This window comes from Myodes glareolus, chromosome 7, assembly GCF_982192425.1.
Source record: "Myodes glareolus chromosome 7, mMyoGla1.1, whole genome shotgun sequence".
In the NCBI taxonomy this organism is placed as follows: domain Eukaryota; kingdom Metazoa; phylum Chordata; class Mammalia; order Rodentia; family Cricetidae; genus Myodes; species Myodes glareolus.
In genome coordinates, this window is record NC_142032.1 from 82,532,720 (window position 1) to 82,548,021 (window position 15,302).

The window sequence follows — 15,302 nt, forward strand, 5'->3', positions numbered from 1 at the left end:
TGGGAAGATCCCCCGGGAATGTTCCAGAAGGAGGGAGAAGGAGCAAAGTAACAACTGGAGCGGTTTCACCTGCTCTTCCTGCTTCTTGATTCGAGCCGGACACAATGAGGTTCCTTTAGCTTGGTAGCCAGCAATTACAGCACGTGTGTCAGGAATCCTGCTGATCCAGGCCCTTCTCCACCCTGGGCTGGTTCTGTCTTGGGACAGAGGGGGTTGGGATAATTTCTCAGTTTGCTGGGATGGACCGGAGGCTGTGTGAGCCGAGTTGGGACAGACAGAAGATGTTCCCAGGCCCCAGAGGATGGCTACACAGCTATTTCTCAGAACTCTTTCTCTGGAGGAGGACGGGACAAAGCAGGGGGTGTTTGATCTCAGGGCATCTCATTGACTGCCAGCGACTTTTAGGGTGTCAGGCTGCTTTTAGAATCCATATGATGCCTGCCTTACCATCCACATACTTTTCTTTCTTTTCTGAGATGTGTATGTGTGGTGTGGGGTGTGTGTGTGTGTCTGTCTGTGTGTGTGTGTGTGTGTGCGTGCGTGTGTAGTGTTTGCAGGTGTGTACTGGTATACATACATGTACATGTATACATGCTTATGCACACCTGAGGTCAGAGGACCAACTTTGGGTGTCATTCCATTAGTGCCATTTACCTTGTTTTTTTGAGACAGGGTCTCTCACTAGCTTGACTGGTTAGTGAGCCCCAGGGATCTGCCAGTCTCTGCCTCCCCAGAGCTGGGGTTATAAGCATGTGCCACCATTCTTGGCTTTTTACATGGGTTCTGGGGGTTCAACTCAAGTTCTCACACTTGTAAGGTAAGAGGTTTATAGACTGGGCAAATTCACACTCTGTAGCAGAATGCGTAGAAGATTTATATGTGGTCTGACAGGAAAGCATACACCTGTATGTGATGCCATTCGGGATGGCAAGCAGCCGTTATCAGGCAGGGTCCTCATGCCTCTGTGCTTCTGAGTTCTTCTGCACCCCTTATGCACCCAGAGGTTTCTACTCTCTTGGCTTCTGCAGCTAGAGCATTTTGCTTTGCTTTGCACTCTCATTTGTAGCTTTCCTTTTAAGTCAGCTCACTTCTTCTTTTTGTGATTTGATTTGATTCTTTTGAGACAGGGTTTCTCTGCATAGCCCTGACTGTCCTGGAACTTCTCTGTAGACGGGGCTGGTCTTGAACTCAGTTATCTGCCGCCCTTTGCCTCTGGGGCTCTAGGATTAAAGGGGTGAGCTGCCACCTCCCGGCAAGTCAGCTCACTTTTTAAATATACATACATACATACATACATACATACATATTGTTGGGGATCTCCCCTGGAGTTGCCCTCTCCAAACCCTGCCCTCACTGTGCCAAGCGGCAGCCCCTTCTCTGGAGCCATTTCCTTCAGACCCTGCCCAAAGAAACCTGCCAAACAGCAGCTCCATCCCCGAAGAATATGTAAGGTCTGGCTCCATGGGCTTCCCCTTGTGGTTTTTCCTGTGGTTTCTTTTCTTCCCCTGGGACACTCAGGAGTGATTTGCTCAGATTAAAACTTGGACTTAAATTCGACTTGATTGGGTTATTGTATCGGTGGAGTTACCCACTACTGGGCTACTAGGGGATATTCTTATCACATACATACATAAGTACATACATACATATATACATACATACATACATACATGTAAGGCAGGACTTTGATACATAGCCCAGTTTGGTCTTCAACTTCAAGATCCTCCTGCTTCCCTCGTTCTGAGATGATAGATGTGTCTTCATGTCCATCCTTAAACTTAATTTGAATTTTTTACTGAGGTAAAATTCACCTTCTGTAAAGTCAACCCCTTGAGGTTCAGTGGCGGCCTGCACATCTGCAATTCTCTACAAACGCTGCCTCTGTGTAGTTCTCAAATGTTTTCATATCCCCGCGTGGGAGCCACGAGTCATTCACCCATCAGCAGCCTTCATTCCTCCAGGCAGCTGCCAGTCTGCTCTGACGCTCCGAGTTTGTCTTTGAGTCTTAGTTCTAAGTGGAAACAAACAGTTACGGTGACCTTTTAAGTCCGCTGGCTTTTTCAGTTGGGATGATAGGTTTGAAATTCATCCATACGTCAGTACTTCATTACAAATTACATTAGTTTATTTCCTGTTTTTTTGTTTTCTGTGAGGGAGGGCAATCAGCATGAGGGTGTGTGGAAGTCAGGACAGCTTGAAGGAGACAGTTCCCTCCTCCCAAGCGGGTGCTGGGGATTGAACAGAGGTCTTCAGGCTTGACGCCAAGCGCCTTCGTGTGCTGACCCAATTCGCTGGCCCCACTTTATTCCTTTTTAGTGACTGAATAAAAGTCCATTATAAAAAGAAGTATATTTTTTTGCCAGTGCTGGCATTTCATTCTTCTCAGAGCATTCTTCTCCACGATGTATCTATCCGCATGAATGACTACTTCACCACTGTATTTTGAAGATAAATTGTCCTCTGCAGGCTGACGTGCTGAGTGAGAACTTGGAAGGAAGCCTCTGAGACCAGGAGTCCTTTGGTAAAACTGCTTCTCTTAGATAACACCATCTCCAGATTGTGGCAGCATTTGGGCCCACCCCTCCCCGACAGCATCCAGGGGTGGTCTCTTTTCTTACAGCATTGGCCACTGTTCTGCCACTGGCTGTCTCTTCACCTGATGGTTTCTGTTCCTTTCCTTTCTTTGTGACAGGATCGGCTATGCAGCCCTTGATCTCCAACCCTGGGATTACAGGCATTCATCACCACAACATGACTGAACACAAACCCCAACCATGAGCCAAGATGCCTTTGTATCCCTGGGAGCTGTTTCCTTTGTAATTCGCTTGGGAAGTCACAGGTTTCCGTGTGATCTCTCTGCCCTTCCCACCTCTGGTATCCCCCTTTCATTTTCTTGGCTTGTCTACCCAAACCCCAGCCCCTTTTTCTCCAATCCCCAGGACCTCTTCCTAGATTCCTGGCCTTTACCCACTTGCCAGGCTAAAGACACAGATTTAGCAGTGAGAGTCAAGATCCCCACATGACATGGATATAATATGTTTGTCTTTCTGAGCCCAGATGACCTCACTCAACCTGATAGTTTTCAATTCCATCCATTTCCCCACCTATTTCATCTTTCTTTATGGCAGAATAAAATTCCATCATATATATGTACCACATCTCCATTATCCACTTATCCTTTTTGGATCCTGTCTCAAATATTAGAAGGAAAGCAATCGAGGGAATCACTCGATTGTCAGACAGAGTGATCAACAACATGAAAACGCTAAAGACCATGTTCACCGAACTGGAATTTGGTTTTTGCACAGTTAAAAATGCAATGGTTTGTTTATTCTGTCTGTCACCACATGATATTCCAGCTTGCTAGGTCAAGTGAACGCTGTATAAGACTCGGCAGCTTCTGTACCTCTTCTTGTTGCATGAGTGGGGACTTTGTAGAGAAAGAGAAAGGACAGTGCATGCAGGTGTGGCAGCAAAGCCCTTCTGCCGTTTAACATCCTCACCCTAGGGTGAGTTCATAAACCTGGCCAAGCTGAGGGGGAAACATCTAACTGGGAGGTCCTATGTACCACGTCTGTCCTGTGGAGACATCCTCCTGGAGTATACTGGAGTAGAGATGAAAAGGAGGAGCACTTTGGGGGCAGGGAGCCTTATGCTGCTTTGCCTTTTGTTCTGGAAACTTCTGCTGCTGCTGCTGCTGCTGCTGCTGCTTTCCTTCTCTGACTGAGGGCATAACCATAACTATTTTCCTCCACGGTGACCCAGTCCGCACTTGACCCCACATCATTCATGTCTCCCATGTCTGACTCCAACCTTAGACAAGCATGGGTCTTAAAAAATTTTTTTTTGAGGTGGGCGGTGGTGGCACACATCTTTAATACCAGCACTTGGGAGACAGAGGCAGGTGGATCTCTGTGAGTTCAAGGCCAGCCTGTTCTGCAGAGCAAGTTCCAAGACAACAGGGTGGTTACACAGAGAAAAATCTGTCTGGAAAAAAACATTTAAATGTTTTTCTTTTTGAGACAGGGTCTCATGTATCTCAGGTTGGCCTTGAATTTACTGTGTAGCTGAGTGTGGCTAGGGCTATGAGTAAGTGCCTCCCTGCCTGGATTAAGTGGTGCTAGGAATTGAACCCAGGGATTCTTGCATGCTAGGCAAGTGCTCTACCAACCGAGCTATACCAAGTCTAGAAAACATAAGTCTTTATTTAACATCACCCTTTGGGGTGCAGGTTCCCAGGGGATCTCTGAACCATTAGGAAATGCTTGATGGACCATGGGGTTGTCCTCACCCTTGTCTTGACATAGGAATTCCTCTGGACCTAAATCCAGAGAACCAGTGACAGTTTCCTCAGGGGCAGAAAATCCTGGCCTCTGGGGGAAGCTCTGAGTGAAAGGCAGTTTGCAGGTGGTGGACAGCTAGGCCCACAGGCTGCACTGTTGGGTGGAGCACATGAATTACCAACTGTGTGGTTAGAATTCTCTGTGCTTCAGTTCATTTACAAGAGTACCCAAGGGGCCGGTATTACAGAAGCTGATGTGTGTGAGGAACCTCATAGAACCCCTAGCCAATAATAAGATCTGGAAATTTTTTTTGCCACTCTTGTTCTTTTTTTAAAAAAAAAAATTATTTGTTTGCTTTGTGTGGGCACACATGCTGTGGCATACATGTAGAGGTCAGATGAAACTTAGTTTTTTTTTTCTCTCTCTCTCTTTCACGTGTGTATTCTGGGGATTAAATTCAGGTCATTTAACTTGGCAGCAAGTTCCTTTACCCACTGAGCCAACTTGTCAGTCCAATTACTATTGTCCTGATAAGCTTCATACAACTAAATGTCAACACTGTGTTCAGTCCTATCTCAGTCCGAGTGCAAAGAGGTAAGACATTATTCCTGTCTCTGTAGAGTTCACGATCTAACGAGAGACACGAATGGATGAAAACTTATACCAAGGGGTGAGACGTTTGTGGCGCTAGAAGAAGGGTGAATGGAAAAGGAGAAAAGGCAACATTGCAGGAGTCAAGCAGGCGTGCAGATGGCTGGAGCCAGGAGGGGTGCACGCCCATTTACTAGAGAACAATTAAGCCAGATGCTGTCGGTCTCACCTTTGACACACCCGGCAGCAGCTTCAGCCTTGCTGGAAGTGTTCCTGTTAGGATAACATGCCAAGGCTGGCCAGTTCCATGGATTTGAGGGCACGGTCCCTAGATCTCCTTTGAGTGGTGTCCAAGTGGGTGTCTGTTACATGTTTCCTCTCAGTACCGGTTGTAGCCCCCAGGAGTCCAGCCAGGCTTATACCTTTAAGACTTAGCTGCTTCAACACCCCCAGGGAGTGCCATGTAACCCACAGTCATCATGTAGGCTGGTGTTTGTTGTGCCCTAGGGTGATTTATGTAAGTGCGTAGCACAGCTCCCAGCATATGACATCTGTTCCCTGACCCCTGAGAACCAGCGGAAATACTACACGGGGCAGAGGCGGTGACTATAAGTGCAGGCGTGGGATGCATAGATGGGGTGAGACCTGTGGCCTTTGCTCATGTAGGGTCCCCATAGCCTCTTTCACGAAGACCCTGGACTCCACCAGCCTCTGTCCCTGTGTGTCAATGAGTCCCCAAATGCAGGTCTTTCTGATTTATGCACAAAGGACCTTCTTCTAGTCTAGATCCTGGGTGTTAAGCCTCCTCTTCTTTCCACCACAAGTGACATCAGCTTCATACTTAATGCACACAGAGACTGCATTCAGGATAGGGGAATGAGAGTGCTCATGCCCGCAAGTTAGGCTGCTTGGGTTCAAATCCTGGCTCTGCAACTTTCTGGCTATGTCATCTTGAACAAATAACTTGCTCTAGTTTCTATACCTCCTTAATGGACTAACCTAGGAGTCAGCAGACTGTTTCTGGAAAGGGCCAAAGTTTTAATCACTCAGCTGTGTTAATTCAGCTAGCATAGCATCCATGAACAAAGTACAAATAAATAGGCATGGCCGAGTATCAATAAAATTTTATTTATAGACACTAACATTTGAACTCATATAATTTTCATGAGTCACAAAAATTCTCTTTTTGATATATATGTATATATTAACTATGTAAAAATTATAAACACACATATACATCACTCTCTCTCTCTCTCTCACACACACACACACACACTCACACTCATACACACACACACATATTCTCAGTTCAATGACAAAATAAAGGATCGGGTCCGTGGTCTGATGTTTGTTATGCCCTAGGGTGGTTTATGTAAGTGCTTAGCACAACTCCCAGAACTTCACTCTTGAGTTGAGATTATGGGAATACCAATTGTGAGGAGTGTCTAGCTATGTCCTCTAACTGGCCCTTCTCTACCGCCCCACCCTGCTCCCAGAGTGGGGACATCCTGCCACACCCCTTGGCCTCTCTCTCCTGTGCCCTCTCCAAACACGCTCCCAGGCCCTGGGCCAACTGTCTGTCTGAGGACGCAGAGTACACCTTGTCCCAGTGTCAATGGCTTAGTTCAGCAACCAACAGTTGATACCCAAAGATGGTGCTAATTTCTTTTGTCACCCACATCAGGTGATGGCTAGCCAGCCTTGCAGCCCAAGATTGCATGCTTGGACTACAGCCTAGACCAGGGATATTGTAGGTGAACTCCTGAGCTTGGGGCTCTCGAAGCACACTTCTCCTGCAGTCCTGTGAAGAGCCCACTATTGACCCAAGGCCATTACTGCTGGCTCTCCAGCTCAGAACTGCCAAGTCCAGGTTGCAGAGTATAACTCACTCTGGAAGTTATGAGTGTTGGGCAGGGCCCATCAGGTCCTTCTGTGGGTTCCCAAGCCACGTCCTGTTCACAGTAGGCTGTTAGTCGTGTATCAAAAGCCCCAAGCAAGGATAGGAGGGCCTGTCTGTGTCAGAGAGTCTCCTTAGACTATGATTGTCCTCCGGTTCTGCCTCAGGACTCATTGGTCAACTGAGTGTCTGTGAGCTGGGAGGAAAAGGCACTGTCCAAGCGTAAGGTATTGTATCTGGGGGGTGGCGTGCCAGGCACCGGGGCTTCTGGGGCTGGAGGCAGGCGCATAGCAGAGGTGAAAGTGGGCAGGTCATCGTCTGTATCCAGAGCTGGATTATCCTGGCCCTGATGGTTGGGGTGAGTCTCAGGGGAGGGAGGTGCCCGCCTCCGGGCCCACCAATCCTTGGCTTTCTGCCACTGGTGGCGAGCGATAATAGAGAAGAAGTCAATGAAGAAGACTTCGATAATTTCGATGACACAGACGACAGAACAGCTCATCCACAGGCCCAGCTGTCCACCAAAGTTGGACAGAAGCATCTCAATCTGTAAGGGAGACCACACTGTAACTTCAAGGCTGAGAGTCATGGTGCATGCCTGCAATCCAGCACTCAGGGAGCAGAGGGATGAATGATTGCCAGTTCAAGGTCAGTCTGGGCTACTTAGCGAGTACCCTATCTCAAAAGGGGGCTTTTTCCAATTGGCCTCAGCTACAGGCCCATCTCCTCTCACTCTGGGCTTCTACTCTGAGGCTTTGGCCCTCCTACACCAGGTCAGATTCCCTCAGTGACTGTTCCTCTAGACTAGACAGATAGGCATATTGATACACCTGGGACATACAGAACAAGCAGACTACTCACGCTGTTGGCTGGGCTCTCCATGATGGATCTTTGGTTCAGGTCTTTGTAGAATATCAAGAGTTTGGCCAGGTCAGTCCTGCAGAAATTTCAAGAGATGGGGCTCAGGTGGGTGGGCAGCCTTGGCTTCCTGCCAGATGGCAGCATGGCTCTCATTGCCTTCCTGCCCAAGCCCCTATCGTGGCCTGTGCTCTGATCTCCCTCAGACTCCTAGAACATTGTCCCCGTGTCTCTTTCTATATCACAGAGTGCATTTCCAATTTGGATCTGGTTTTCAGGCCATCCATTCACTGAAAATGCAAAAAAAGTTGTTTCTCAACCCCCCAGAGGTTCTGGTTCACCCATCCACCAGCTCATTATATTTTGGCATTGATAATTGTTTGATTGCAGTCTCAGACTCATATAGAAGACTGGTGGGTGGTGCAAGCGAGAGAAGTAGCTAAGGTAACAGTGACAATGAGTAGTCTTTGTTAGGCACTTCTGATGTTGCCAAACACTGCTGGAAGACCCTTGAGTGAATGAATGCAGGTCTCGCAGTGTCTGAAGCAGGGAGCTGTGTCTTAATTATCCCCAGCATGGAAATTGAGACATAGATTGGGTTCATTCACTGCATAGCTGACTGTTGAGTGAGCTGGTTCGAAGCCAGACCCGTTTGGCTTCAAGGCCATGCCCTTAACTACCCTCCTCAATCTCTCCTGGCAGGAACAACGGAGCTGGAAGGCTCATGCTCATTCAGAGTTTTCACTGCTGCAAAGTCATGCGACGTGGGGCAAGAGTGGGAGTCACATGTTAACAGAACATTTAACCTTTTAGGAAAAGCTGAGAAGAAAGGACGGCTTCATCAGGCTGGGTTTGGCACTGCTCTACACCAACTGACTGCACATGCTCAGTCTCATTCTATCTGGTGTTTCTTTCTTTGTTGTATTTGTTTGAGACAGTGTCTCAAGGTCTAACCTAAGGTTGCCTTGAACTCTTAACCCTCCTGACTTGGCTCCAAAATTTTGGGATTACTGATGAGTCAATTCTATCCTTATCTTTCCACTGCGAACTCCTTGTGGGGGGTGGGGAGAGTCAGAGAGCATATTTGGTTACCTGGATGTCCCCATTTTCCCCTAACAACTTACATACCACGCTCTAGTTTGGAGACTAGACTGACTTTTACTAGGGAAGACCCTAGGCTGGGACACGGTGATGGTCAGAAGTAGGCAAGTGCATTGCCGGGGTTGCGAAGGTGACTCCAGTTTCTCCCACATTTGTCTCCATCTGCTGAGATTCCTGATCTCTGGCCTAGATAATTTTTGCCAAAGCTATCTCAGAAATGAATTTCTTTGTGAAAAATCTAAGTAGGATTAGAAGACAGGATGCTAAGGGGACTATTTTTATAAGTCAGGATACACCAGCAAGTCCAAAGCAAGTGTGCTGGACTGTGGTAGTGTCTGGTACATAATTGAATTGACTAGGCAAAGCTGGGCATGGTGGGTCATGCCTGCGATCCCAGCACTTGGTATGTGGAGACAGGAAGATTAGAAGTTCAAGGTTATTCTTAACTACATAGTGAGTTTGAGATCAACTTGGGCTATACAAGATCCTGTCTTAAAGAAAAAATAAAAGGAAAGAAAAAAGATGAAAAAATATCAGAATGTATTAAAGGCGTATCAAAATGTTTGCCTGTTGAGCTGGTATAGGTCCTAACCAATCAGATTGGTGCGTAGTGATCAATTAGGATGGAAACTCACCCTCCCTCTGAGTCTGTTGGTTCTGAATCTGTATGTTCAACCAACCGTGGAGGGGATGTTTTGAGAGGAAAAGTATTTACACCTGGATTGAACATGCAAAGACTTGTTTTGCATGAGATTCCCTGAGCAATCCACTGTGATAGCTGTTTCCATAGGATTTACATCACACTGGGCACCACGAGGAACCTAGAGATGACTTCAACGGATGAGAGGATGTGGTGGTTCGCATGCAAACGCGTCCCATTTCCCCATCAGGACTTGGGCATTCAGAGATTTTTGGTATTCATAGGGGAGTCGTGGAGCAGATCCCCTGAGGGCTGGCCAGAGCATTGTGTACCATCTGAGAATCAGCCCAAGTGCTTTGTACATCAGAAGGAAATACTGTTGCATGCTTTATCCCAGTTATAGACTCAATGAGCCACGATGCAAAATGTGTTTCAGCTGTGGATCACGGTCAAACGAAGGTCTGAGCAGAGCCTGGTTCATGATAGGGAGCTCAGTAAATATTTGTTGACTAAATGATTGAATGAATGAAAAGGAGAAGGCTTGGCAATGAGGAAGCAAGCGAAGGGCCCAGAGCCTGTGGCGGACAGAGGCAGAGGGAACTGGGTGGAGGCAAACTTACTTGTTGAGTTTCTTGTTTATTTGTTGGCCTTGGTCCCAGGTGAGAACATTCAGCAACCATTTCTGTGATGGAGAAAGAAAGAGTGGGCCGAGGGCTACCCACTGCCCTCTCCCTCAGCCACGCCTCCTTTCTCTGGCTTTGGCGGTACAAGTCGACCCATCTGGGAACTGTGCCCCCAATAGTGGAATAGATGAGGACACCAAGAACTCAGGGTGGGGGGGGGGGGGGGTGAGGGGCAGAGCTTACCTCGGAAGCCTCAGAAGGCCACTGCGCCAAGCTGGTCGTCAGTGTCCATTCCTTAAAGCTTAGGGGAAAAGGGCAAAGAGTGAAGGTGGGCTGCTGGCTCAGCACAGCCTTGCCCGCCCTGTTCCTCCAGATCTACGCACCTGCAGGCTTGCTTGCACACTGACTGGCAGCCCAGCTCTTCCCGGACAAAGGCCTGGTACAGCTGGTAGTAGCAATACACTGGGGGAAAGGGTAGAAAGAAGTGTGAACTTTGGAGGCACAGCACCCTTCCTAGGGTCATCTGGGGAGCCCCCACCATCTTGGGCTAGTTATTTATTTCTGCACCTTTTAAAAATGCTGTCTTTTTTGGTGTGTGTGTGGGGGGGACTAATGCTGGTTTGTGATCTTAGGAAATGGTATCTTTTCCGGATTAAAGGTAGGAGTTGGGAGCCAGGTGTGGTGGTGCACGCCTTTAATCCCAGCACTCAGGAGGCAGAGGCAGGGGGATCTCTGAGTTTGAGGCCAGCCTGGTCTACAAAGTGAGTTCTAGGACAGTCAGGGCTACACAGAGAGACCCCGTCTTGAGAACAAACAGACAAACAACCACAAAAGACCCGAGTTGAGGGTTAGGCAACCCTTGGGTTCAGTTCTGTGACTTCTCGCCTGTGTGTCCTCAGGTAAGTGACTTAATCTTTCCGAACCTTGGTTCTCTGTTCTGTGTAAAAGTACTATGGACAGTGCCTTTTAGAATTGACTATGTGGGCAAGCTATTAGCCCAGGCTGAGGCATAGCATTTACCCATAACTAAAAAGTACAATCCAAGCCAGGCTTGGTGATAGAAAGGGCTTTTAACACCCTTTTCAGGCAAAGGGCAATCGGGACTGGGCAACCTGTTGCTGGGCCAAGCTGGTTCCCCTCCTGGGATGTGCAAGGCTGGAGGTGGGACCACTCACTCCAGTTGGGGTGCTGCTGGTAGTTGCAATAATTGGCGGCTGGAGGCAGAGGCTGGCTGTACTGGGCACAGCCACATTTTTCTACCATCTTCGTCTGGAAACATGAATAAAGGCAGATCTGAAAGAGAATACCCAAGAATGTTCTTAACCCTCCTTGCGGGTGGAGGCCAAGAACTCCCTGCCTGCATATCTTACATTCCAAAACCTTTCCTGTCGTGATGGCCGTATCACATACACATAAAATTAAAGAAAACAAAATGGTTAAAAAACTGTTTTAGAATCAAGTTTTTTTTTCAGGAAGCCCAGCATGGAATTCTCTAGCGTTCTTCAGAACTGAGCCAAAAGGTGATGCGAACATGCCTCTTTCCTCACAAAGAGGGACTGCTAGCCTGAGAGCGGCTGCTTTACAAGAATTCATGCTACAAGCAAATGGACTTTAGACACCCTCCCCAAAAGTGAATTCATTAGAATGATGCCCTCGGTAATGTTTAGTGATAAATTATTAAGGACAGATATTTTAACATATTCAGGCATTTCACGCTCACCACAATCTTATGGAGTAATATTGCACTTAATTCAAAGATGAGAAAAGACAGAGCCGCTATTGGACTAATTGGCCTGAGGTCACGCAGAGGAGAGACCGGCATTTGGGCCAGGTGTGGTGGTGCACACCTGTAATCCCAGCACTCAGAAAATGGAGGCAGGACCATAGCAACCTGAAGGGCCAGCCTGAGCTACACAGTATGTTCAAGGTCACCTTGGTATACAAAATAGGGCCCTGTCTTAGAAACAAAACAGAAAACCCTGAGATGTAAACCTGAATAGCTCGCAGCCCCTACCCTACCCTAGAAGCTTCCTGGGTCTTGTGGTCATTGTCCTGAGTGATCCAGTGTGGAGAACCTAGCACTGAATGCAAGACTGTTAGAACTGTATTCCTCACTGCTGATTGGCAGTTGCTCCAGCGTCCCCTTTCACCTCGGCGTCAGCACTCATATGATATGAAATAGTCTCGGAACCTCATTTGCCATAGAGACCAGGTTAGCCGCCCGTGAGCTTCTAGGCAGCCACCTGCATCTCCTGCCCGTCTTGCCATTGCTAGGGTTGTAGGCACATGCCTGGCATTTTGTGTGGGTCCTGAGAGTCTGAACCCATGTCCTCGTGCATTCTGAGGCAAGTGCTTTCCTGCCTGAGCCATCTCTCCAGCCCCCACCCATCTGCCAAGATGATATCTGTGGGCTCTCTAGCATCCCCAAAAGGAGGCCAGCTTCAGAGTTCCAGCCCGCTGAAGGAGGCACCCAGCCCACCACAGAGCTGTGGATATCAGTCACTCTGTAGCTTGTTTAATGTAGTGGCTTCTCCTGTGGTTTGTCCTGCTGGGATATGGGTTCCCAGATCCCAGATCACTTTTTTTTTTTTTTTAGGAGAAGCCAGAAATGATGGATTTTCTTGCGGCCTTTCCTGAATTTTTAATGCCATTCTGGCTAGAGTAATCGGTGTGCAACCTGGAGGAGTCTGGGAGCTGCCAATTAGCTCACCCTGATCTAGCACAACTCTGTGACTGTCAGGGGGATACAACTTGCCCAAGTCATGGGGCACAAACGTATCTGGAAGCCAAACTTTTTACCCCTCTGCCAGCGTCTCCTGCTGAAGGTTTCCTCTTGTCTAGCCCTTGCCAAGGCCCATTTAGCAAGTAGACCTGTCTGCCTTGTACATTGTGTTCCACATAAACCTCAGTAAGTCAATTAAGCTCTGGTTACAGAGGACCGAAGAAGACTGGAACCAGCTGGCATCATTTGTACTTGAGGTCTCTGGACCAACCCCAGATATCCTCATCCTAGTTCCTGGTCCCAGGCACACCTCAGCCTAGATATAACTTCATCTTTTGGATCCAGGCCATGACCCAGAGATGAGGGCCCTGCCATGCCATACCTGGAGGGAGTAGGCAGCGTTGTAGATATTCGTGATGGGCACATCACTTCCGTCCTCTGTGCACTGGCTGTAAGGTTCACTCAGCTTGAAGGATTCGGTCTGCAATTACAATAGCACACAGTCAACTATGCCTTCCTAGGGACCCAGATGGGAGCCCCCCGCCCCGAAGTTAAGTAATCATTTAGTTACTCGCCCAAGTTTGCCAAGTATCTAGTAGGTCTGGTGCCATTGAAGACACTGAGAAATCCACAATGAGGAAGATTGACAGGTGTCCTGCTCTCACTGAGCATGCATTCTGGAAGGGTATACAGCCAGGCAGCCAATACAATACCTTGCCTTACTAACTTATTAGTCAATCAATGGGATGGGGCTAGGCAGATGGCTCAGTGGGTAAAGTGTTTGGTACATATGTATGAAGACCCGAGTTTAAATCCCCAGAGCCCACATAAAGCTGGAAGCCCTAGATTCTATGACTATCATCCTAGCACTCTGACAGGTAAATGTGAGGTAGAGAGAAGACTCCCTGTAAGTCTATGGCCCAGCTAGCCTGAGATATGACAACCCCCTGATATGCCTTTGGCCTCTACATATGTCCTGTGGCACATACATCAACGCATGTGCATAGACACACACACACACACACACACACACACACACAGAGAGAGAGAGAGAGAGAGAGAGAGAGAGAGAGAGAGAGAGAGATTTCTTTTAATGAGATTAATTTTGAATAATGCTCAAGGTCACTGGATAGAAAGACTTAGGAGAATAAGACAGTTAGTCTTTCATAAGGATGAGGAAGGCATCTCTGAGAAAGGGCGCTTTGGTAGAGACAAAGACTAAAATGAAGAAAATTCATACAGTTTAACGGTCATTTGTATCCTGATCTATAATCTCTCACACAGACACCTAGAGCCGTGTGCCTTACCTGTCTAAGCTCCAGAAAAACTGGCAAATTTACTACTCTACATGATAAGGAAGGGTTTGTTTGTCTCCTCAGAGGTGGGCCTGCCCAGGAGCCTTACCGTGGTGAAATGAAATAACTCCCCACTTAACTGCCCTGAAAGAACTCTTTCCCCTTCCGAGTGGCCTGGGCCTCGCTGGGACATCACTTGCTGCACTTCTGGGAGGTATTTCAATACATTCTCTTTCTCTGCTTTTGGTCTTGGTAAATTCTTTTCTGGCCTACAGTGGTTACTTTTAAATATCAACTTGCCATACTCAACATCACCAGGGAAGAGACCCTCAGCTGAGTAATTGTCTTGATCAGGTTGGTCTGTGGGTGTGAGTGTGGGAGGCTGGAGTCTTGATTATTGCTTGAGGGAGGACCACTGACCCCAAATGTAGGGGGCACCGTTCCCTGGTTTGGGCCCTTGGACAGTGTAAGAGTGGAGGGACAGCTGAGGAGCGAGCAAACAGGCAGCATGGGTGGGTGCGTTCCTCTCTGCTCTTGGCTGGGTGTGATGTGACTAGTGCTTGGGCTCCCACCACTCCTCTGAAATGACAGACTATACCTTGGAGTCATGAGGCATGGAAGCCTTTTCTTCCACTAGCAACTTCTGCTCAAGGTGAAGTTTTGTTGTTTGTTTTGTTTTGTTTGTTTGTTTGTTTGTTTGGTGTTTATCACAGCAATGGACTGAGACGAGGACCAGAACCACGTCACCACCTTTCCTCCATGGTTTCACAAAGCACCTTTTTATGTTGACTCAATATAAAGCTAAATCGGTGAAAAAAGAGTTAGCTGGCCTTGTGGAGAACTGGGGGAAGAGTGCCAGGCAGCAAAGATTGAAGTAGGAGGGGTCGTGGGGCCTGGAATAGGAGCTGGCAATGTAGCTCGTGGTAGAGCTCTTATCTAGCCTGTGTGAGTTCAATTCCCAGTTTAGGGGTCAGGAAGAAAGGTCTCTGGAAACAAATCAAAGAAGGAGTTAAGACAAAACCACCCTGTTCGCCTGCTGAGAAACCTGGATTTGGCTTCCTGAATGGTAATGAGCCATCTGTTTATCTGCTGGGAGTTGGGTGGAAGGTTAGAAAAAAGCTGGGGTTATGAGGTGCCTAAGGTTCCAGTCCCTTCAGCAGGGCCTGCTTCCTTTCCTTTTGGTTCTGGACGTTGACTGTCTAAGAAGAATCAAGGCCCTTATCCATCCATGTACAACAGTTCACCAAGTTTGCCTCCAGTTTAAAATATGTCAAAGCAAATAAATGATCCAGACA

The 15,302-nt window shown here is 47.7% G+C and overlaps 1 protein-coding gene across 2 annotated transcripts in view; it reads right to left on the minus strand.

Annotated features, from left to right (window-relative positions):
- Positions 1–5,981: 5,981 nt before the first annotated feature.
- The window catches only part of Scnn1g (sodium channel epithelial 1 subunit gamma), a 32,253-nt gene continuing 22,932 nt past the window's right edge, over positions 5,982–15,302 (minus strand). For both annotated transcript variants that reach the window (XM_087908498.1, XM_087908499.1), the window contains exons 7-13: positions 13,095–13,193; positions 11,166–11,283; positions 10,374–10,452; positions 10,234–10,291; positions 9,988–10,049; positions 7,630–7,705; positions 5,982–7,315 (exon numbers count right to left, since the gene is read on the minus strand). In XM_087908498.1, coding sequence (XP_087764624.1) covers positions 6,935–7,315; positions 7,630–7,705; positions 9,988–10,049; positions 10,234–10,291; positions 10,374–10,452; positions 11,166–11,283; positions 13,095–13,193 — 873 coding nt within the window. In that variant the 3' untranslated portion in view covers positions 5,982–6,934. The remainder of the gene's footprint in view (positions 7,316–7,629; positions 7,706–9,987; positions 10,050–10,233; positions 10,292–10,373; positions 10,453–11,165; positions 11,284–13,094; positions 13,194–15,302) is intronic.